The 25145-nt window shown below is 34.9% G+C and overlaps 1 protein-coding gene across 1 annotated transcript in view; it reads left to right on the forward strand.

The window, feature by feature from the left end:
• The window catches only part of ZPBP (zona pellucida binding protein), a 103014-nt gene that overhangs the window by 1699 nt on the left and 76170 nt on the right, over window positions 1-25145 (forward strand). Inside the window, exons 2-4 of the mRNA XM_060156237.1 lie at window positions 1883-1963; window positions 9835-9960; window positions 17634-17783. Of these exons, the coding sequence (XP_060012220.1) occupies window positions 1883-1963; window positions 9835-9960; window positions 17634-17783 (357 nt within the window). The remainder of the gene's footprint in view (window positions 1-1882; window positions 1964-9834; window positions 9961-17633; window positions 17784-25145) is intronic.

The following is a 25145-nucleotide window of genomic DNA, read 5'->3' on the forward strand; positions in this document are numbered from 1 at the left end:
AGCACTGTATAATTCTAAGGTGTACAACATAAGGATTTGATTTACATACATCATGAAGTGATTATCACAATAAGTTGCGGGAATGTCCATCATCTTATATGGGTAGAAAATTAAAGAAATAGAAAAAAATTTTTTTCCTGTGTTGAGAGCTCTTAGGATTAACTCTTAACAATTCATATGTAACATACAGCAGTGTTAATTATATTAATCATATGTTTATCATAATAATTTATATTATCATATAGTTTATTACATGCCAAATATGTACTTATCTTAATACTAGAAATTTGTACGTTTTGACTGCCACCTACTGAATGGGAGAAGATATTTGCAAAGAATATATCCTATAAGGGTTAATATCCAAAATATACAAACAACTCAACATCAAAAAACAACAGTCTAGTTAAAAAATGGGCAGAGGATCTGAATAGACCTTTTTCCAAGGGAAGACATACAGATGGCCAATAGGCACGTGAAAAAGATGCTCAACATCACTAATCATCAGGGAAATGCAAGTCTGAACCACAATGAGATACCATTCTCACACCTGTTAGAATAGCTATTATCAAAAAGGCAACAAATAACAAGTGCTGCATAGGCTGTGGGGAAAAGGGAAGCCTCCTGCACTGTTGGTGGGAATGTAAATTGATGCAGCCACCATGGAGAACAGTATGGAGGGTCCTCAAAAAATTAAAAATAGAGCTACCATATGATCCAACAATATCACTCCTAGGATTTATCTGAAGAAAACAAAAACACTAATTAGAAAAGATATATGCATCCCTGTGTTCATTGTAGCACTATTTACAGTAGCCAAGATATGGGAGCAACCTAAGTGCCCATCAATAGATGAATGGATAATGAAGATAATAGGTACATACAGTGGACTCCTACTCAGCCATAAAAAAATGATGAAATCTTGTCATTTGTGACAACATGGATGGACCTAGAGGGTACTATGCTAAGTGAAATAAGAGAAGGACAAGTGCCGCATGATTTCACTTATATGTAGAATCTAAAAAAACAAATGAACGAACATATCAAAACATAAACAGAGTTATAGATAGAGAACAAGCAGGTGTTTGCCAAAGGGGACAGAAGAAGTAGGTGAGGGAGATTAAGCGGTACAAACTTCCAGGTGCAAAATAAATGAGTCACAAGTTTGAAATGTACAGTGTGGGGAATATAGTCAATAGCAATGTAATGTCTTTGTATGATGACTTATCATAACTAGACTAACCGTGGTGATCATTTCAAAATGTATAGAAACATCAAAGCACTATGTTGTATAACAGGAACTAACAAAGTGTTGTGGGACAATTATATTTCAAAAACAAACAAACTCCTGGCAAAAGAGATCAGATTTGTGGTTACCAGAGGCGGGATTGAGGGGAATTGGATGAAGGCAGTCAAAAGATACCGATTCTCGATAAGTTGACATAAACACTGATCCTACTATTGAGCTTATAGTCAAATAAGGAAAATTATGTCTGTGTATGAAGAACTGTAATACAATGTAGAGTGAGTGTTGCTGATGATGTACTAAAGAGGTAAGAAATGAGGACAAACAGAAGGTTTGAGGGAGGAGGGACTTGTGATTTGGGTCTTGAAGGGTGGGGATTTGGACTTATTGAGAGTATTCTAAGTGGATGTAGAAAAAGCTGAAGGTGAGACATAATAGGGAAAGCGGTGGGTATGTTAATTTCATTGGAGCATATGAAGGGAATAGAGCTGGAACAGAGATACCAGATATCAGAGGATATTGATTTATGGCTCCCCTTCAACAAACATCAAATATACTGCGGTAGTATCCTATTTGAATGTCTTGAAATTTGTAATGAGCCAGATTGTTGATTAATTCTGTTCTTTTTGTTTTTGATAGTGGGATATTTGGCTCAATTACCAAGAGGTATTCACTTGACCCAAGATTCAATGAAAATAGTGGGATCACCAAATTTTCCAGGTATTAATAAATTTTCAGCAATTGTAAGAAAGTAATTGGCAGTTGTTTAAATTTTATCAATCTTTTGCAAAAGGCTAGTGTTCCCCAGTTATCCTAGTTTCCTATCACCCTTTTCCTCTATGGAAATGGATTAAAGTTGTTTCCACAGAGTTAGATTCATATAGTTTAATTCTGTTTGCTGTAACTTCTTAAGTATGCAAAAAATAATTATTTCTAAAAGCTATCTAATTAAAGTTGTCTACAGTGTTTTTGCTTGTTATTGTATAATAATTAAACATAATATTAAATGTATGCAGTTCTTTTTTTTTAAAGCACTTTTTAAAAACATTAATTAATTAATTTTTGGCTCCATTGCTGCACGTCTTCGTTGCTGCACGTGGGCTTTCTCTAGTTGGGGTGAGAAGGGGCTACTCTTTGTTGTGGTGCATGGGCTTCTCATTATGGTGGCTTCCCTTGTGGAGCACGGGCTCTAGGCACACGGGCTTCAGTAGTTGTGGCACGCGGGCTCAGTAGTTGTGGCTTGTGGGCTCTAGAGCGCAGGCTCAGTAGTTGTGGTGCACAGGTTTAGTTGCTCCGTGGCATGTGGGATCTTCCTGGACCAGGGATCGAACCCGTGTCCCCTGCATTGGCAGGCGGACTCCCAACCACTACGCCACCAGGGAAGTCCCCATATGCAGTTCTTATGCTAAAACATTTTTTAAATGGGATCTGTATATCATAAAGATTTTGGGTTAATAAGATTTTGCAGTAGTAACATGAGGCATAGCATCTACAACTTTTTATATATATATATATTTTTTTAATTGAGGTAAATTCACATGCTTTAAAATTCCTCCTGTAAAGTATACATTCGAGTAGTTTTTAGTATATTGACCAGGTTCTGAAACCATCAGCGCTGTGTAATTCCATAACATTTTCATCACTCTAAAAGGAAACACCGTACCCATTAAGCAGTCACACTCCAGCCCCTGGAAACCACTAATCTACTTTCTGTCTCCATAAATTTGTCCATTCCGGACATTTCATATAAGTGGAATCATACACTATGTGGTGTTTTGTGTGTGGCTTCTTTCACTTTGTATGATGTTTTCAAGGTTCATTTATATTACAGAATGTATCATTCATTTTTATGGCTGAATAATACTCCATTGAATGGATATACTACAATTGTGTATCCATCAATTGATGGATATTTAGGAAGTTTCCACTTTTTAGCTATTTTGAAAAGTGCTGTTATGAACATTTCTGGACAAGTTTCTGTGTGAACATATGTTTTCAGTATACCTAGGAGTAAAATTGCTGGGATATGTGGTAACTCTATGTTTAACATTTTGAGGAACTGCCAAACAATTTTTCAAAGAACCTGAACTATTGTACTTTGACACCAGAAATTTATGAGGATTCAAATTTCCCAACATCCATATTAACATTTATTATTGTCCATCTTTTAAAATTTTAGCCATCCTAGTGTATGTGAAGTGGATTCTCATTGTGCTTTTTATTTGCATTTCCCTAATGACTAGTGATGTGGAACCTCTTTTCATATGTTTATTGACCATTTGGATGTCTTCTTTACAGAAATGCCTGTTCAAGTCCTTTACCCAATTTTTAATTTGGCTGTCTTTTATATTACTGAGATGGAAGAGTTTTTTTTTTTTAATATGTTCTGGATACTAGACCCTTATCAGATGTTGGATTTGCAAATATTTTCATCTATTCTGTGGATTGTGTTTTCATTTCTTGATAGTGTTCTTTAAAGCACACATTTTAAACTTTGATAAGGTCTGATTTCTATTTTTTCTTTTGTACTGGTGCTTTAGGATTCATATATCAGAAGTGATTGTTTAATCAGCAGCCACAAAGTGTTACTCCTACATTTTCTTGAAAGAATTTCATAGTTTTAGTGCTTATATTTAGATCTTTGATCCATTTGGAATTAATTTTTGCATATGGTATACAGTAGGGATCAAAATTCATTCTTTTGCATGTGGATATCCCCTTGTTCCAGCATCATTTGTTTAAGAAACTTTTCCTTCTCTATTGAATGTCTTGGTGCTCTTGTTGAAGAGCAGTTTGCCATAGATGAATGAGTTTTTTTTATGGACTCTAAATTCTATTCCTTTGATATATATGTCTTTCCTTACGCTAGTACCACACTGTCTTGATTGCTGTTGCTTTATAATAAGTTTTGAAATTATCAAGTGTGAGTACTTCAAGGTTGCTCTTTTTCAAGATTGTTTTGGCTATGCTGGGTCCTTTGAAATTTTGTTTTATTCTAGAATCAGCTTTGGCAATTTTTGGAATAAAAGCCCATTGGGATTTTTATAGGGATTGCATTGAATCTGTTGATCAATCTTGGGAGTATTACCACCTTAACACTCTACAGTCTTGCAGTTCATAAACATGGAGTGTCTTTTCATTTATTTAGGTGTTCTTTATTTTCCTTCAATGATGCTTTACAGTTTTCAGTGTATGAGTCTTCTTGTACTACTTTTGTTAAATGTATCCCTAAATATTTTATTCTTTTTGATGCTACTGTAAATAGAATGTTTTTATCAATTTAATGTTTGGATTGCTCATTGCTACTGTATAGAAATACAATTGAGATTTGCAAATGGGTATTGTATCCTGTCATCTTGCCGAATCATTTATAGCTCTCATTTTTTTTTTTTTTTTTTGTGTGTGTGTGTGTGGTACGTGGGCCTCTCACCACTGTGGCCTCTCCCGCTGCGAGCTCTAATTTTTTAAATGGGGGATGGGGGAATTATTCCTTAAAATTTCCTGTATATAGTATCATGTCATCTGCAAATGGAGGTAGTTTTATTTCTTCTTTTACAGTCTGCCTATTTTTCCTTGCTAGTTGCTCCAGGTAGAACCTCCAGTTCAATATTGATGTTAACAGATATCTTTGTTTTGTTCCTGACCTTGGGGGCCTGGGAAAGATTTCAGTTTTTGCTATTAAGTATGTTAGCTGTGAATTTTTGTAGATGCCCTTTATAAGATTAAGAGAGTTCCTTCTGTTCCAAGTTTGTTGAGTGCTTTTATTGTGAAAGGGTATTGGATTTTGTCAAATGATTTTTCTGCATATATTGAGAGGATCAGTGGGTTTTGTCCATTATTCTATTGATATGATAAGGTATTACATTGATTGATTTTTGTATTTTGAACTAGCCTTGCATTTCTGGAATGAATCTGAGTTGATTATGATGTGTAATCCTTTTTCATGTTGCTGGATTTGGTTGCTAGTATTTTGAAGATTATCATGTACATATTCATAAGGAAAAGTGGTCTGTAGATTTCTCGTGTTGTCTTTGTCTGATTTTGGTTTTAGGGCAATAGTGGCTTCATAAAATGAGTTGGAGTGTGTTCCCTCCTCTTCTGTTTTTTTGGAAGTTTGTGAAGTATTGTTAATTCTACTTGTTTGGTAGTATTCACAAGTGAATTCAACTGGTGCTGGGCTTTTCCTTGTGGGAAGTTTTTTTTATTGTTCAATCGCTTTACTTGTTTTAGGTCTATTCAAACTTTCTATTTCATTATGGTTTCTGATGAGAAGTAAGCTAATTTTATTGAGGACCATATTATGTAATGAGTTGCTTCTGTCTTGCTGCTTTCAAGATTCTTTGTTTCTGGGTTTTCACAGTTGATTATGATGTGGCTAAGGTGTGGATCTCTTTGAATGTATCCTAGTTTGAGTTCATTGGGCTTGTTTGATGTGTGGATTTATGTTTTTCATCAATTTTGGGAAGTTTTTGCTATTATTTCTTCAAATATTCTTTCTGGCTCTTTCTCTCCACTCTTCCATGGGAGTTTTATGCATATACTGGCATGCCTGATGGTTTCCCAAAGGTCTCTGAGTACTGTTGATTTATCTTCACGTATCTTTCTATTTTTCTTTTTCTCAGATTGGATAAATCCCCCATTGATGTAACGTAAAGTTTGCTGATTCTTTCTTCTGTCTGTTGAGATCTGCTATTGACTCTTAACTGTGAATTTTCATTTGTTATTGTACTTTTTAATCTGGAATTTCTCTTTGGATCTTTTTTTATAATTTCTATCCCTTTATTGATAGTTTCTATTTGGAGAGACATCGTTTTCATACTTTTTTAGTCCTTTAGGCATGATGTTCTTTGATCATATTTAAAATAACTGATTTGAAGTCTTTGTCCAGTAACTCCAAAATTTGACTTTCCTCAGGGACAGTTTCTATTGGTTGCTTTTTTTGCTGCCTATGACTATACTTTCTTGGGTTTTTGCATGACTCATATTTTTGGTTGAAAACTGGACTTTGTAGGGAATATTATGTAGTACTCTGGAAATCAGATTCTTCCCCCTTTCTAGGTATTTATGTAGTTGCTTTTTGTTGTACAGGCATACTCAGAGATATTGCAGGTTCAGTTACAGGCCATCACAATAAAGTGAGTATCACAATAAAGTAAGGCACATGAATTTTTTTTGGTTTCCCAGTGCCTATAAAAGTTATGTTTACATTGTACTGCAGTCTATTAAGTGTGCAATAGCATTTGGTTAAAAACCAATATATGTACCTTAATTAAAAAATACTTTATTGCTAAAAATGCTAACCATCATCTGAAACTCAGGATTGCTACAAACCATTGATGGTAAAAAATGCAAAATCTGTGAGGTACAGTAAAGCAAAGTACAGTAGAATGAGGTATTCCTGTAGCATTTGTTTAGTGACTTTTCTGAACTAATTCTCTTTAAATTCTGTATTCCTTGTCATGTGTGGCCACTGAAGTCTTTGCTTAGTTAGCTTAGGTAGGCTAATGGTTCAACAGAGATTTCATTAAACACCTGAACCAGTTAGTCTCCTAATATTTTCTGAGAATCCTTGTGAGCTTGTCATGGCTTACCTTAAACATTTAGCCAGACAGTTGACAGCTCCACCATATCCTTCACTTTCTGCTGTACAGAGGCTCAATTTCAGCCAGAGGTGAGAACTTTAAGGCCTCTCATTCTTTACTGAGCATGCCCAGTCTTGGCCACGTGGCCTACTCTGTGCATGCACACGCCCTTCTATTTTCCTAGGAACGTGTCTGAAGTTTTCAAAGCTCCCATTGACATGTCATTACCCAGCTTTTCCTCTTAAGCTTTTGGTTAAGCTGATGTTTACTCCCACTGCTTCAGGCATTTACAAAGTTAAGTGGCAAGCTCTAGTTGTTTTTGACAAAGACTCTTGGGGAAAAGGCTTTTTACAGTGGGTGTGCTCCAAGCTAGGTCATGTAAAGATAGCTTTGTGCATGGTGTCTTCCAGAACACTGCCAGAAAGGTGAAATAATGACAATTCTCTGGGAAGGAGGCACTGAAGTCCACCTAACCCCATCTGCCCCTCTAGTGGCTACCAGGCTGCTGGTTCTAATGGGAATACAGCAACTTAAAGTGCTACAAGCTCACTGTTTTTACCAGGTGTATTTGCTAGGGGTTCGATAAAAAATTACCACAGACCTGGCAGCTTAAACAACAGAAATGTGTTGTCTCACAGTTTTGGAGGATAGAAGTCCAATCATGGAGGCTTGGGTGCGTCCTTCTGAGGGCAGTAGGGCAAGGACCTGTTCCAGTTCTCCTTCCTTGGCTTGGAGATGGCCATCTTCTCCCTATATCTCTTCACATTGTTTTCCTCTGTGTTTGTCTGTGTGTCCAAATTTCCCCTTTTTATAAGGACACCAGTCATATTGGATTTAGGCCTACCCTGATGCCCTCCTTTTAACTTGGTTACTTCTATAAAAACTCTATCTCCAAATAAGTTCACTTTCTGGGGAACTGGGAATTAGGACTTAAACATATGACTTTAGGGAGAAGCATAATTCAGGCCATGACACCGAGATTCAGTTGTTTTTCCTGAGTACATTTTTCCTGGGTGCTGTAAGTCTTTGATTAATTAATTTCCAGAGTTCTTAAAATGTTGATTCAAATAATATGCCATTTTCTTATTACCTTTATGAAGGGGATGAGTTTTGGAGTTCTTTACTCTGCCATTTACACTGATATCACAACTTTTATCACAGCTTTTGTTTTAAAACTACAGCTTTTAAACCTAAATTATAAAACAGTCATATATAACTAACTTCCCTTTTTATTGGATGTGCTTAAATTTATCCTTAAAATGAATTAACATTTCAGTTAAAGAAAACAACTGAATCTCAGTGTGATGGACTGAATCATCCTTCTCGCTAAAATCATATGTTTGAGTCCTAATCCTCAGTTCCCCAGAAAGTGAACTTATTTGGAGACAGCATCTTTATAGAAGTAATCAAGTTAAAAATGAGATCATTAGGGTAGACCCAAATCCAATGTGACTGGTGTCCTTATAAAAGAGCCAGTAAGTCGTGCTGAGGAATGGCATGTTAATACAATAAGCATTCATTAAAAGTAGAAAAAAGAAGAAACGTTTAAACTGAGGTGAGTAGGAAATAAAATAAGAGGAGAAATAAATGAAAGAGACCAGAGAAGAATAATAGATTGAATGGAACCAAAAGCTGTCTTTGGAGCAATTAGTAGACAGAGTTTTGGTAATTGTTTCACAAGAGAATAATGAAAGTACAAAAGTATTATGAATAAATTAAGATATGGTGAGATTTAAAAATCAGAATTTAGTATTCTGAATAATTTTATATAATAAACTTACAGTGAATAACTCTACTAAAATATAAGTTTCTAAAACAGACTTGATTAAATTACTTAGTAAACTAATAATTAAATTCTCCAGATTGTTAATCAGAAATTTGTTTTGCTACTTCCTCCCTTGCCAAAAAATAAGTACCAGGCTATATAGTTTCCAAGGACAAAAACACTTTACACATTCTTTCAGAGAAAATTTATAGAAGGAAATCTGCCTAATTCATTTTATGTGGCTATTATAATCTTAGATGCCTAACTTAATAGTGCTAAACACTAAATAACAAATTTGTACTGAAATTGGAAAAAGATAAAGGATAATGTAAGAAAATTATATACAGTTACATTTATGAATATAGGTGCAAGTGTCCCGTGAAAACAAATTACCAAGAATTGAGGGGAAGTTTCTTAACCTAAGTAAGGGTAGCTATCTAAAAGCTACATTCAATAAACATGATGTTGTATGGTTAAAGTTTAGAGACAGTTTCTTTAAAGTTAAGGAGAATTTTGATTCTCATAGAAACAATTTTTATTTTACTGGAACACAAAAATCTTAGTATATGGTTGATTAGTGAAGTGTTGCCATGGGATTACTGAGGAGTTTCTAGAAGCTTTTCTAAAAGCTTTCTTGTGAGTAAATGCAAAACAATTGAATCTTTACTGTGATCCTTTTGTATCTCCTAGAGAATACTATTTTTGCTTGTTTAATGAGCAGTGCTCTAAATTTTAAAGCAAAGTGGGAAAAATGCTTAATAATTAAAATCAATCAAAGCACATATTTGTGAATTTTTTAATCACATTACAATTTTAAAATTCAGTACACTGTGTTACATCATTGTGAGTAATGTATTGTTCCATAATCTAAACAAATTTATCTTGTCAGTTTCTTTCAGGTTTGGTGTCTTTGCAAAAAAGATGAAGTATAGATATAGAATTATCTTAATACTTTGTAATTAAAATAATTTTATGACAACAAAGTAAGTTGGTATATAAACTCTGAATAAAAAGACTAATGCATAATGCTGAGATTAAGATACACTCGCACACACAAATAAATTAAGTGTATGTTTTTGAAAGTTAGTTATATGGAATGCAATGAAATTTAGTTCTTACCAAGCAATAGCAATAATCCAAAGAAAACTTCTGAAAACATGTAACCCAGACTACAAAAATGTAAGCCATTATAGATCGTGAACGAACATAAAATATTATTGGAACATTTTAATATTTATTTTCAGTGAAAGTATATGTTATGCTCCATCAAAAGAGTCCACACATGTTATGTGTAACCCAACGACTGCGGAATTCTGAACTCATAGACCCATCATTCCAGTGGCATGGGCCGAAAGGAAGAATCATTTCAGGTGGGCTTCTGTTTCAGTTGTTATAATTAAAAATATGTATGAAATGTACTCAGAGCAAAAAGAATATTTGTATCTCATATACGCTCATGTATTAGCTCACTTCTTTTTCTTGCAATTTCTTTTTGGAGTTAGAATCTAACAATGTAGATGGCATGACTGTTTTTTCCAAATCTTAATTTGAGATAGAGACACACTGGATGATTAAACTGGAGAATTCTCTAAGCATACATATTTCAAAAAATTTTCCTTTTTTATTGTAAAATTCATAAAATCATTTTGGTTACCTCAGTTAGACTTTTATTAGCAAAGTATGTATGAAGAAGCAAATATGATTCTGGCTTTTGTTAAAAATACAAATGAGCACTTTGAGCTCTAGGTTTAAAATTCTGGTTTTGTTTGTTTTATACAGCCCCACATAGGGACAACTTGAGACTTTATTAGTAGTTACGATTTTATATTTTTTATCTTATATTTCACTCTGATTAAAATCCTGACCAGACAGTATGGATTATATTTGAATTTAACCTAAATATTAATATACATTTTGAAAAACTGGCTAAATTTAACATTCAGTATTTTAGTATGAAAAACATGCTCTTAAATATACTGCATGGTTTGGTGGTAGCTGTGTAATAATATGTTACTGATGCTGTGCTTACAAAAGAGGAAGTTTAGTACTCGGGTACTCATCCAGAGGAGAAGATGGACTTGAGATACATCTGAATAGTAGCCTTACAGTTTTCAGATTTTTGAGAAAACAAGGTCTTATTCTCATGAAGGTACATTTTACCACATAGAGATTACTATTGGTATGATTGATTTGGTCAACATTTTCTCCATTCAACTTCTTATTTTGTTATTTTGAAATGCCCATCTTACTTGTATTCTGATATCTCATTTGCTAAAAGCTGATTTGTTTTTGCAGTGTAGTTTAAAAAATATCAATTAGCTTAGCTGTTTTTGTTTTCAGCCTTGCTGAAAATTCAGATAATGAATTTTCATCCTAAATATCTGTTCAAGATATTTGAACAGATATTTTTGCATACCTTCTGTATGCAAAAATATATGCATACAGTATGCAGATATATTTGCATACCTTCTGTGGAAGTTTTTCTTTATTGCTCTATTCACCATGTTTTCTTTCTCTCTCTTTTCCTTCCCTCCCTCCCTTCCTCCCTCCTTCCCTCCGTTCCTTCCTTCCTTCTTCTCCTTTTTTTCCCTTATTGGTGTTTTGAGACAGTGCTTGTGGGTGAAAGCCTACAGGTTTATTTTGTAGACCTGGATGGAGGAAAGCAGTATATTCATACAAAGACTTGCTGAAGAAACATTCATAAGAAATATTTATTTTTTAATATGTTTTAATTCATATTTTATATAGTTGAACAATCTAGGTTGTACATTGCCATAATATTTATGTTGATTCTGAAATAGCTCAAGGTTTAAAGAGTTACTTTACTCTTTAGGTTAGGTGGTGTGTCTCCAAAGTGAATTACTCGGCTCTAGGTGAGTGACTACCTGGTGGCTGCCATTGTGCCCAGCTTTGCAGGAGGTACGCAGAGCAGCGTGACCTCTGCCTGGCTGCAGTACTAGAGTGTAGGAGGGGGTCAGCAGAGGTCAGGGACAGAGGTCCTGAGAGGCTAGGCAGTTAATATAAATCAGCGAAGGGGGCCAGGAGTAAAGGTATCCAATATTGAAAATAAAATCAATCTTTATTTTTATTGCTTTCTAATAGCAAATAATATAACACAAGCATGTATATTAAATATATTTTACATTCGTTATTAAAACTCTGTGAGTTCAAAAATAGAAGCATTTAAGTATTGATTTGTTGTGTTGTAATTTGTTACTCCTTTGATTTGAAAATTGAGATGTGAAACATGCTCTTCTCTGAGATGCCAGGCCAGGTCTTGCAGCTTGTATTGCAAAGTATACTATGTAAGTGAATTTTGAATCCTTTAACTAGAAGTGACATTTTATATTACTCACTTTCATAATGGAAAACAGATGTTCAAAAACGTAGCTGTTTCCAGGTAAGGATAAAATCATATAGATGCAATGGCTTTGCATTTATAAAGACTATTCTCAGAAAATCCTGGTATTCTGACATCATGATTACAGTTGTGTTTTCAGTGCAGTGTCACGTCATAGTTCGCTGTCTGCCAGCTTTAAAGCTCAGTACTATCACTGTAATTGCAGAGAGATGTGGAAAATGTCTAACTTCATTAAAGCTTGTAAAACAGAGAAGCTTTTTGGACTCTAGGTTAAACTACACTGTACTTTTTAAATCTTTTTATGGATATTCCAAAGATAGTTCCGCTACAGTTGAACCGAAGAAACATGTAGTTATGTACTTGCGCCTCCCTTTGGAGAGAAGCATCCAGGTTGTTTAGATGGTAGTACAGTGTAGAGGCCAAGTCTTAGACTTGCTAGGCTCTCTTCCTCTCACCCCCACTGCCACCCTCTTCTGTCTCTCTTCCAACATTTTTGGTTTACAAAGGTAAAGCATTTATTGCAGCAAGCCCTGTATCTCTTACTTCAACCCTAATACCATTCTGATGAATTAGCTCTTTTTGGTGTGTGGACTTTCCCATTTTTTTAAATGTTCACACAAACCTGTATAACTGCACACACACACACACACACACACACACACACACACACACACGTTTAGCTTTACCCTGTAACTGCATCCTTATTATGTTTTTTAAAAAATGAGATCATAGATTATATCTTACTCTACCTTAATATTTTTATTATGAAGCATCTGATAAATACAAATCTGTATAACAGATATGTAAGTTATGAAGCGTAATAAAACAGACATCCTTGAGCTTGCTATAGAAGCCAAGATATACCATTATCATGACTGTTGAACCTTCTAATGTTGAAAAATCCCATTCTTCTGTCCCCAACCCCCCTTAGGTAAACATTATCCTGAACTTTTACAATATTATTCCTTAGCTTTTCTTTATGCATTTACTACGTGTATGAATACACATGCACAAATACATACATATATCTATGTATGTGTGTATTCATACACGTAGTAAATGCACATATTTAAATATATATAAATATAGATATACATGTGTGGATATATTCTGCAAGCATATTTTTACTTTAGTGTTTTTATTCCGAATTTTATAAAAATAATCAACATGTATACTTTTATCATGTAGCAGATTCTGTTCTAAGCAATTTACATATACTAATCATTTAAGTTTCACAATAGCTCTTTGCAGTAAGTACAGTCATTTTCTCCCTTTTATATGTGGACAGAGGCATTGAGAGAACAAGGTACTTTCCTGAAGTCAAGTGCCTTTGAAGTCTGGCTTCAGAGTTCACAGATAATAATCTAAATGAGGTAGGACTAGAATTTTCCCTTCTCACCATTTTATGACTTTTTGTAGTTTGTGTCTTTTAAGGAATTTGTCCAACTTAGATTTTTTTCAACTTGTCAAATTTATGTGCATAGTTTATGATATTTTCTTGTTATCTTTTTGATATATGCAGGATCTCTATGATATGCCCTCATTCACTCCTGGTATTGGATGTGTCTTTTCTCTTTCATTTAACAATTTTATCAGTCATTTCAAGGGACCAGCTTTTGAGTTATTTTTCTCTGGTATTTTTCTGTTTTCAGTTTCATTGATTTCTGACTTTATTATTTCCTTTCTGTTTGCTTTGGGTAAAGTTTGCTTATCTATTTCTTTTGCTGGTTGTAGAATTCTGGATTGGCAGTTTTTTTCTTTCAACATTCCAAAGATGGCATTCTGTATTCTTTTTGCTTGCATAGTTTCTTGTGAGAAGGCTGCTATAAAATAGTCCTTATCCCTCTGTAGGCAGTGTGCCATATTTTTCTGATTAATTTCAAGATTTTTTCTTTCCGTTTCACTTTCAGTGATTTAAATACTAAATGCATTTTTTTTTGGTTATTTGTATTATTCTGCTTGGTGTTCTATAAGCTTCTTGGATCTGTAGTTTTGGTTTGTCATTAATTTTTGAAAATTGTCGGCCATTATATCTTCCAGTATTTCTTCTGCTTCATCCTATCTCTCTGCTCCTTCTGAGATTTCTGTCACCCTTATGTAACTGTTTGAAATTGTTCCATAGCTCTTGGATTCATTCTTCTTGGTGTTGTTTTGCTTTTGTTGTTGTTGTTGCTTTTTCTCTTTGGGTAAATTTCTTTTGATCTGTCTTCAAGTCATTGGTTCTTTTCTTAGCTGTGTCAAGCCTCTTTATGAGCTCATTGAAGGAAGACTTCATCTGTGTTACTGTGTTCTTTTTTTATTTTTTTGGTTTGGTTTTAGTTCTAACATTTCCATTTGATTATTTCTTATGGTTTCAGACTCTGCTGAAATCACCTATCTGATCTTGCATGCTTTCTACATTTTCCATTAAATTATTTAATACATTATTCATAGTTATTTTAAACTAACTGTCTGATACTTCTGACATCTGTGTCATTGCCTGGTATTTTGGAAATGTGCGATTTCTTACCCTTCTGTATGCTTCTTAATTTTTTAAGAACATCTTGAATAAGATAGTAAATATTGAGATAATTATTTTTATATTTGAGATGAACACTTTTTAAAATATTATTAAGCCTTTAATATTGGGAGTTTGTGTTAAACTAGTCAGGAATTGTCTGGCTTTGATATTGGTTATTGCTGTGGTTACTGAAAACTTATTTTTCTCCATTGTCTCATCTTTGGCTTTGGTTTCTCCTTTTTTGCCTTCTCTAGAGAGAATCTTTCTTGCAGCTCTCCTAGCTTGATTTCACTGCATTTTTGCTAGACTCTTATTAGTGATGGGCAGTTGGGAGAGAGGGGCAGTCTCTAGTGTTCTGATTCAGCAGGTGTGGTGTCACTGGATCTTGTGGGTGTGGCCTTTAGAAGTGCTTCAGCCTGTCTGCCGGCTTTAGTGTTGGCCTAGTACTTCTTGCTGACTTCCTCAAGAGTGAGGTTTTTTTTCTTCCTGTTTCCTTCCCTAGTGGTAACATGTTTCCACAGTGCCCTCAGTGACCATTTTTGTTTCTTCTCCCTTCTAGGTTAAAGCATTGCTCCTCACCAGGAGGTAGGGGAAATGGGCAAGGGTGGAGTTTTGGCAGGGCTGCCGACCCCCTCCTCTAGCCAGTACCCTGCGCCGGCCCCCTCCTCTAGCCAGTGCCCTGTGGGAATCTTGCTCAGGGTTCCCCTGATCTTCCTTTGAACACCCAAAGATTTTCATGAAGGTGAAAAGCCTGTAAGAGGGTGCAACTGCCTCTGCACTCCCCCTGCCCCCATCTGTGGTCCTCAGAGGCTTCACATGCTCACACTGGGCAGCACTTGGCTTTTAGCAATTTATTGAAAACTTCTAGCCAGATGTTCTTAGACCATTGAAGCAAATGCTTAGGTCTAGGTTCTACCTGCAGGCCCTGTTCATTCCTGGTTTTCAGGGTTACTGGTTGCCCTACCTGCCTCATTTGTTTGATGGGTTCAAGAAAATTTGTTGGTTGATAGTTTGTCTTTTTCCTTATTGTTGTATGATGTTGTTGCTCTTATAGTCACTCTCCATATCTGAGCAGAAACCAAAAGTATAAACCTGTTTTTAAAAATTAGTTGTAATGAAATGGTGCTTAAATTTTGCCATATAATTTTAGAGCTCTGAGGCATGTGCTTCTAGAAATCTAATCCAACTCTGAATTTTTAGATGATCAAGCTGAGTTCTAGAGGAAGAAGTCCTGACTTCAGTTTAATTATTTATTGACTGTCTGCTGTTGTTTGAGTTCTTATATAGTATATAGTGATATGCCTTGGCATCCTGAAATTCCCATTTAAACTTAGTTTTGTAAAAGTCTGTTTGTTAAGTGGTATTTGTTAAGTGGGTTCTTCTCTTGGCTATGCAATCATCTGGGTATCTTTTCAAAGTGTGCTACTTTTAAATTTTTTAAAATAAGAAGGTAGCCAGAGAGTGTTTTCTTACAAATTGTATGATACTAGATTTTCTGGCTGTCATAATATTTAACATTGTAGTAGGCATTCAAATATATATTAATACACTTATTAATGCTTCTGGTTTGGGAAATTTTATTTCAAATTTTTGCCAGGGAATGCATGGCTTCATTGCTGACATGATATTCTAAAATTTCTTTACAATTTGTGGGCACCTTTTATCATATTACTATGATGTATCTGTTTGTGTCTGCTGAAATATATGTATAGCAAACACTTGAAAACCTCTTAATCTGTTCTAAAAGAGAGACAACATGTTATGATAAATATGTACTCTTTCATCAAAAGCTATTCATGAAGAAATAGGCAGTACAATAGAAATGTATTCTAAATTTATATCACATTTTTTAGCTTCATCCAAGATATAGAAATGGGAGTTCTCAAGGCATAATGCTCTATGTAAATCCCTTGAGGGTGGGTATATCCATCTATTCATTTCTCCTTCAGTATCCGAAACAGGGCTTTGCATGTGCTAGAAACTCAACACATTTTTAGTGAAAAAATGAATAATGAAAATTTCTTCACTAAGAACATTCATCTTTTGTCTTATTTTGAAGCAATAAATTTCTTCAAAATAAATTTCAACTTGACAGTTACAGGCAATAAATTATTTTCTTAAAATAGAAAAAGATGAGTATTTATTAAGGTAATATTTTCAATTCTAATGAATAGTTTATTAAATTATTGAGTGAGTTTTAATATCTAATAATTTTTTCTAGTGCAAACCCGTGGTTATGAACTTTGAGAGTAACCATTTTTAATTGCTTAATGATTTATAGCTTTTTCAAGTACTTTAACATTCCTTGTATTTGTTATTCAAAAATGATTCTATGAGATATATTATCATATATTATGATTCTTTGTTGTACAAATGAAGGAGCTAGACTTCAGAAAGATTAAGTGATTATCCCCAGTTACACAGTTTATGAGAAAGAAAGGCACACCTAAAAGCCAAGTCCTAACCCTCTAAATCAGACTTCTTTCCCATTACACAACATGGCTCTCTCCCAGTGTGGTACTTAAGTGATGCTGAAGTGACAAGGGAACTTACGTCCACGTTCTGACTCCCAGCACTGCAGTTCTGATTGTGCGACTTCGGGTGTCAAGTGATCCAGTCTCCTGTTTTCTTTCTTCTGCAACCCTCACGGTTGTAATCCAAATTTTGCCAAGTACCTTGTGTAATGACAGCATATCCCTAGGTGTTCGTGATTATATTGAGTTAGCCTTTGTTCTGGACACACTGTTTTTATCCCTTTCATATACATTTTTTATGCTTAATGAGAGCATAACTCATCAATAAAGTATTTATATGCATATATACAAATATAATTACTTGATAGTATGTATAAGTATATGCTATATTATATGTATATGAGTACTGATCATGCCATCTCAGTGCGACAAGCAGATGAGGAGCACATCATGTACGTGTGATTGTTAGTCTCTTACCACTTAGGCAGCCACTCACTTGATGAACTCTGGTTAGTGAAATTGTGACACTAAGTTCATCCTGGCACCCACTGTCAAGAACCACCAGACACAATGACTTTGTCCCCGACTCCTTCAGTGATTCTGTAGGTAAATTTGGATGGTTTTTCTCTGTTAAGAAACTATTTTGTTATTTTATCTCAATCTCATGTAATTTAAGCTACTGATCACTGTATCTTATTCCTCTATTAGGAAACAGCACTGCACAAGTGACCTCCACAGGAAGCCTTGTATTCCAGAACTTCAAGGAGAGCATGAGTGGGGTTTACACGTGTTTTCTGGAGTATAAACCTACTGTGGAAGAAGTCGTTAAAAATCTCCAACTGAAATATGTTGTATATGGTAAGAAGGGATTTTGGTTGTATTTTAACATTTCTTAATGTTTACAAATATTTACATACTTTAACAGGTTTGTTTTAAAGGGATTTTGTTGTGTTTAGTCTCTCTTAATTAAAGAAAAATGTCTGCCTGCCTATATTTTGTGAAGTGCTTTGTAAGGGGTTCGTGGTAAGGGAAGATCATTTTTCTTCAGGGGAATATTGACATGTACAGATCAATTTAAGACAGTGCATAAAAACAGGGTGGTATGGAAATCGTGTTTTCAGAGAATGAGCGTGATATTGTATTCCGTACTGCCTTTAAATTCCGAGTATCCTCTTGATGGTGCACTGCCATCCCCGTGAACAGGAACATGAATTGCCACTGTATTAAAACCCCTGTCCAAAGGTAGCTTGATCTGTTGAGGTCTGAGACTGGAGAGGTGAGTTGGTCATGGAGTGGCCAGGAGAACACCCTGAGTGAAAGTTCTGTCTCACGGCTGGGACCCACGCATGGAGACAGAGTCAGGGTCCTCCAGGCTGTCCGTGTCTCACCTCCAGAGCTTCTGAATATGTTACCCTACAGTAGCAGGTTTTGCAGGTGTAATTAAGATCTTGAGAAGGGTAGACTCTCCTGAATTACTAGCGTGGGCCCAGTGCAGTCACAGGAAGAGGAAGGCAGGACAGCCCCAGAGGCAGAAAAAGGAGATGTGGCAGTGAAAGGAGAGGGTGGGGTAGGTGCCACAAGCCAAGGAGGTGGCAGGTCTCTGGAGCCTGGTACTTCCAGAGCGAATGTACCTTGATTCCAGCCTTGCAAGACTCACTTTGGACGTCTGATCTCCACAACTGTGAGATAATACATTTGTGTTATTTTAAGCCACGAGGTTCGTGGCTTAAGAAGTTAATATACCATTGGAAGCAATAGGAAGCTCATGCAGCATTGTTTTCACAGCTGGGATGTAGAACAAATGGCAGAATTATTAATGATTCCCTGATCATTTTTATACACTAAAAAACGGTGTTCCATATATCCAAAGAAAGACATAATTTTCATGAGAAATTATATTAACTTTGTTAGGCAAATAATTTGTTTAAACTTTGTAATCAGTCATGCTTCATTTTTGTTACATAGTTTTTCCTGTAAAATATGATATGTGTTATTTAGTATAGTTTATATAGTTTATAACAAATATACTTTGAAATCTCTCATAAGGGTATATTCACATAAGCTAACAAGTGTAACAGTGCCTAAAATGAATGCTGGTTTATAGTAATGAAAATGATAGCTAATATTTACCAAGCATTTATGCTGTGTTTTTACATGTAATTATAATAATAACAGCAAAACACATATATTGCTTATTTTCACAAGGCTTTTTTTTTTTTTTTGGCGGTACACGGGCCTCTCACCGTTGTGGCCCCTCCCGCTGCGGAGCACAGGCTCTGGACGCGCAGGCTCAGCGGCCATGGCTCACGGGCCCAGCCGCTCCACGGCATGCGGGATCCTCCCAGACCGGGACATGAACCTGCATCCCCTGTACGGGCAGGCGGACTCCCAACCGCTGCACCACCAGGGAAGCCCTGCAAGGCTTTTGTTTTGAAGTGCTTTATTTATATTCAACTTATTTAATTCTCACAACAAACCCGTACAGTAGGTACTGCAATTTTCGTTAGACTGTGGGACTCAGATTTCAATCTAGGGATTCTCGTTCTAGAGTTTGTATTTTTATCTCTCTTGATATCCTACTGTGCCCCACTGTTATACCAGTGGCAGCAGGATGACACATCATTTAATAAACTGATTTTGGAGACCTGCTATTTTTGTGCTTAAAAAAATCATTTAAGTCATTCTGTTTCACTCTAAGGATCCACTTTAGTCTTTCCAATGCCACATGGTATTCCAGATTTTGCTTGCACATTCCTCAGTTGATGATCGTTTCGTGTGTTTCAGATTTTCCCTGCCTCAAACAGCAGTGCGTGGAACCTTGAAATAAGTCCTTCAGTCTCTTCCTCCCTGAGTCCCTCTGTGCGTCTCTGTGTATGAGTCCGTCGCTCATCGATCTGTGTGTAAACACACACACTAGTATTCTTGTATTATAGATGTTAAATTGTTAGTATTTTGCTGAGGTGATTCTGTAAGGTAATATCTTCTACAGGGTTTTCACAGTGTTATTTTGATAATTCTGCTAGTTGCCCTGCAAAGAGTGTACAGTTTGTATCCCCGCCACAGTACAGAAGAATCTCATTACCTAAAATGCCCTTAGTATACTGTATCTTGAATTGTTGCCCATGTAATAGTCTAATAATGGTATTTCATGGCTTTAATGTTTATTTTTTGGTCATTGATGAGGTTTTTTGAGTTTTGCTATTTGCATGGGCTGTGAACAAAAGTTTTGCTTTTGTTGCTTTTACTTTTGGTGTTGGATTAAAAAAATTATCTCTAAGACAGTAAGTCAAAGAGCTTACTGCCTGTGTTTTCTGCTAGAAGTTTTATGGTTTCGGGTCTTACATTCAAGTCTTTAATCAATTTTGAGTTGATTTTTGTGCATGGTGTAAGACAGTGGTTACATTCTTTTGAATGTGACTGGCCAGTTTTCCCAACACCATTTACTGAAGAGACTGTCTATTCCCCATTGTATATTTTTGGCTCCTTTGTTGTAAATTAATTGACCATTTCTGTATGGATTTATTTCTGGGCTCTCTGTCTGTTACATTGATCTGTGTGTCTGGTTGTATGCCAATACCACATTGTGTTAATTACTGTAGCTTTGTAATATAGCTTGAAATCAGGGAGCATGATGCCTCCAGCTTTGTTCTTTTTTCTCAAGATTGCTTTGGCTATTTGTGGTCTTTTGTGGTTCCATACAAATTTCTGAGAGTTTTATTTCTGTGAAAAATGCCATTGGAATTTTGATAGTGATTGCGTTGGAGCTGTAGATTGCTTTGTGTAGTATTTAATATTTTAACCATATTAATTCTTCCAATCCATGAGCACAGAATATCTTTCCACTTCTTTCTTTCTTCTTCAATTTCTTTTCTTGATGTCTTATAGTTTTCAGTATTTTTACAGAGCCAGAGTTTTCAATTCAATGAAGTCTGATTTATCAAATTTGCTAATTAGTCATGTTTTTGTTGTCAAGTCTAAGAATTCTTTGCCTAGCCATAGGCAAAGGTTTTCTCCTTTTTTGTGATAGTTTTGCTTAACATGATGCAGTTTCAGTTAATTTTTGTGTAAGGTGTGAGGTTTAATAATTTTCATTAGGATATCCAATTGCTCCAGCATGATTTCTTGAAGTGTTTTTGTACCTTTGTCAACAGTAAGTTGAGAATATTTGTGTGGGTCTGTTTCTGGGTTTTCTAATTTCTTCCATTGATCTATGGGGTTTGTTCCTCTGCCAGTGCCACTGTGTGGATCACTGTAACTATAGAAACCCTCAGTACCAGGTAGTGTGATTCCTTCCACTATTCTTTATCAAAATGTTTTTCTTTTTTAGGGCCCACCCCTTTCCTTATATATTTTAGAATAATCCTATACGTATCTACAGTGTATCTGCTGGAATTTTGATGGGAATTGCATTCAATCTGTAGATAAATTTGGGGGATATTTGCGATCTCTCTGTTTTTTTCTTTTTGGCCATGCCATGAGGCATGTGAGATCTTAGTTCCCTGACCAGGGATTGAACCTGTGCCCCCTGCAGTGGAAGTGCTAACCACTGGACTGCCAGGGAATTCCCTCTTTCATCTCTATATACATGCTTTCTTAAGTGTATACCTAAGTATGTTATTTTGGGCTTTTTTTGCACAATTGTAAATGATGTTAGATTTCAAATTTTGGATTCCACAGGTTTATTGCTAATATATAGAAAAACGATTTATAAAAAATAAGAAAAAAACCACTTTCTTTGCTCATCCATAAGAAGCAACTCCCCATTTATTCAAGTTTTATCATGAGATTGCAGCAATTCAGTACAAAATATGATACAAAGACACAAAGTGAGCAAATGCTGCAGAAAAAAATGGCACTGATAGACTTGCTTAACGCAGGGTTGCCACAAACCTTCAATTTGTAAAAAATGCAATATCTGCTAAGCACAATAATGTGGAGCACAACAAAACGAGACATACTGTAAACAAAAAGTGGTTTATTATTTGTGTCTTGATCTCGAATTTTAAAAAAATGTTTGTAGATTCTTTGTGAGACTGTCATGTCATATGCACATAGGGACAGTTTTGTTTCTTTCTTTTCAATCGTATGCCTCTTATTTTTCTTTTTTTATTGGGGACACTAGGGCTTCTGGTACTCTGTTGAATAAGAATGGTGAGAGCAGATATCCTTGCCTTCTTTGTAATATTAGGGGGACTCATCAAGTCTTTTACTATTAAATGTGGTGTTAGATTGGATTTTACATAGATGCCTTTTATTAGGTTGAGGAAGTTTCCTTCCATTCCAAGTTTGTTGATTTTTAATTTTTTATTGTGAAAGGATGTTGGATTTTGTCAAGTGTTTCTCCTGCATTAATTGAGATAATTATGTATTTTTTATTTTCTGTTTTATTGTTATGGTATATTGCATTCATTGATTTTCAAGTGTTGAACCAAGCTTGGTTCCTGGGATAAAATCCCACTTGGTCATGATGTATAATGCTTTCAGTATACTGATAGATTCATTTTGCTGGAATGTTGTTGAGAATTTTTGTATCTATATTCATATGAGATATTGGTCTGTAGTTCTGTTTTCTTGTGATATCATTTTTACCGGGTTTGCTTTCATGATAATACTGAGTATGACTTGGGAATTTTTTCTTTCTCTTCTGACTTCGGAAGAGTTCATTAAGAATTGTTAATATTTCTTTAAATGTTTGGTAGAATTCATGAGTGAAAACATCTGAGCTTGGGTTTTTCTTCCTGGGTAGTTGTTTTTTCTGATTACTAATTTAATCTCTTTGCTTGGCATAGCTCTATTCATATAGTCTATTTTTTCTTGAGTCAGTTTCAGTAGTGTATGTCTTTTAGAGATTTTTCTATTTCATCTAAGTTATCTAATTTATTGGCATACAGGTTTTTATAGTATCCCTTTGTAATTCTTTTTATTTCTGTAAGGTCAATAATACTGCCTCCTTTTTTATTGATGATTTGTTAATTTGAGTCCTCTCTTTTTTTCTTGGTCACTCTAGCTAAAGATTTATAAATTTTGTTGATATCTTCAAATAACTATGTTTTTGTGTCATTGATTCTATTGTTTTTCTATTTTCTATGTCATTTATCTCTGCTTTAATTTTTATTATTTCTTTCCCTCTGCTTGATTTAAGGTTAGTTTTCTCTTTCTTCCCTAGTGTCATAAGGTAAAAGTTTCAATTATTGATTAGAGATCATATTATATTTTATATATATATAATTTTGTATATATAATTTCCCACAATGTACTGCTTTAGCTGCATTCCATAGGTTATGGTTTTTTTTTCAATTTATATGAAGTTTTTCTTCTAACTTCTCTTTTGATTCTTCTTTGACACATTGGTTACTTAGAATTATGTTGTTTAATTTCCACACATTTGTGAGTTTTTCAAATTTTTCTGTTACTCTAATTTTATTACATTGTGATCAGAGAAAATACTTTGTATTATTTCAGTCCTTTAAAATTTATTGTGATTTGTGGCTTAAAATAATCTCCATCCTTGAGAATGTGCCAGAGCACTTGAGAATGTATATTCTGCTGCTGCCAGGTGGAGAGGTATGTAGATGTCTTTTAGGTATATTTGGTTTCAGCATTATTCAAGTATTCTGTTTCCTTGTTGATCTTCTGCCTAGTTGTTTCATTCATTATTGGAAGTCTCCAAGCAATATTTTGAATTGTTTTTATCATTATTTAATGATATAATCATCATATAATCAAAATAGTTATTTCTTTTATCATTTCTGTCAGTTTTTACTTCATTTTGGTGCTTTGTTCTTAGGTGTGTGTATGTTTATAATTGTTCTCTCTTCCTGATAGGTTGTCTTTTTTTATTATAAAAAAATGTTACCCTTTAGCTATAGTAGCATTTTTTGTTTGTTTTAAAGTTTACTTTGCCTGATAATTGAATAGCCATTCCTATTTTCTTGTGATTGCTGTATACAGGATGTATTATTTTGCACCCCATCGCTTTCAGTCTATTTGTATCTTTGCATGTAAAATGTGTCTCATGTAGACACTAAATAGTTCATTGCTTTTTAAATCCAGTTTCATAGTCTCTGCCTTTTGATTAGATAATTTAATCCATTCACATTTAATATTATTATTTATATAAGTGGATATACGCTATCATTTTATTTTATGTTTCCCTGTCTCGTGTGTTCTTCTATTTCTCATTGTCTTGTGAATTAAGTGAATATTTTCTAATGTAGCATTTTAATTACTTTAATGATTTTTTACTATATATTTTTGGGTCATTTCCTTATTGATTGCTCTAGAAGTTACCACATATATCTTTTTTTTTTTTTTTTTTTTGTGGTACGCAAGCCTCTCACTGTTGTGGCCTCTCCCGTTACAGAGCACAGGCTCCGGGCGCGCAGGCTCAGCGGCCATGGCTCACAGGCCCAGCCGCTCCGCGGCATGTGGGATCTTCCCGGACCGGGGCATGAACCCGTGTCCCCCGCATCGGCAAGCGGACTCTCAACCACTGCGCCACCAGGGAAGCCCAACCACATATATCTTAACCTATCAGAATCAGCTTGACATCTTTACAAACTTAATTCTGGTGAGATAGAGAAACCTTAGTCTTATGTAGATCTATTCCTTTTCCATGCTTTTTGTGGTATTAATATTATACATATTACACCTGTAAATGTTACAAAACTAACAATACATTTTATAATTATTATTTTGTGTAACTTTATGTATTTTAGAGAAGCTGAAATTAGGAGAGCAAGTGTATATTTATAGATTTTGTTACATTAGCCTTCTTGTTTATCATTTTTTATTTTCTTTAATTGTTTGCTTTTTTTCAAGTTTCCATCTGTAGTTATTTCCTTAGTCTAGTACAGCTTTGCTCCCACCCACCTCCATTGTGCTCCTATTGGAAAATATATATTTATGTTTGGTCCCAGTGATACATCATATACAAATTCTTTTATACAATTGCTTTTTAAATCAGTAAAGAGGAAAGAAAGTCGAAGAAATATGCACTTATTCTGTCTATATAATTACATGATTTACTGGAGTGCTTTGTTTTTTGTGTGTGGATTCAGATTATTGACCGAGGTTATGTTCTTTCAGTCTTGTTAAAAAACAAAATTCAAGAAAATTTGAAGATCTAATTAGCTTTATTAGGTAATTCATGAATCAGGGAGCATCCCATCTAGCAACTAGAAGGTGGCTCTGAGGGGTTGTATGCTATTAGCAAAAGAA

The sequence above is a fragment of the Lagenorhynchus albirostris genome, chromosome 8 (assembly GCF_949774975.1).
Source record: "Lagenorhynchus albirostris chromosome 8, mLagAlb1.1, whole genome shotgun sequence".
In the NCBI taxonomy this organism is placed as follows: domain Eukaryota; kingdom Metazoa; phylum Chordata; class Mammalia; order Artiodactyla; family Delphinidae; genus Lagenorhynchus; species Lagenorhynchus albirostris.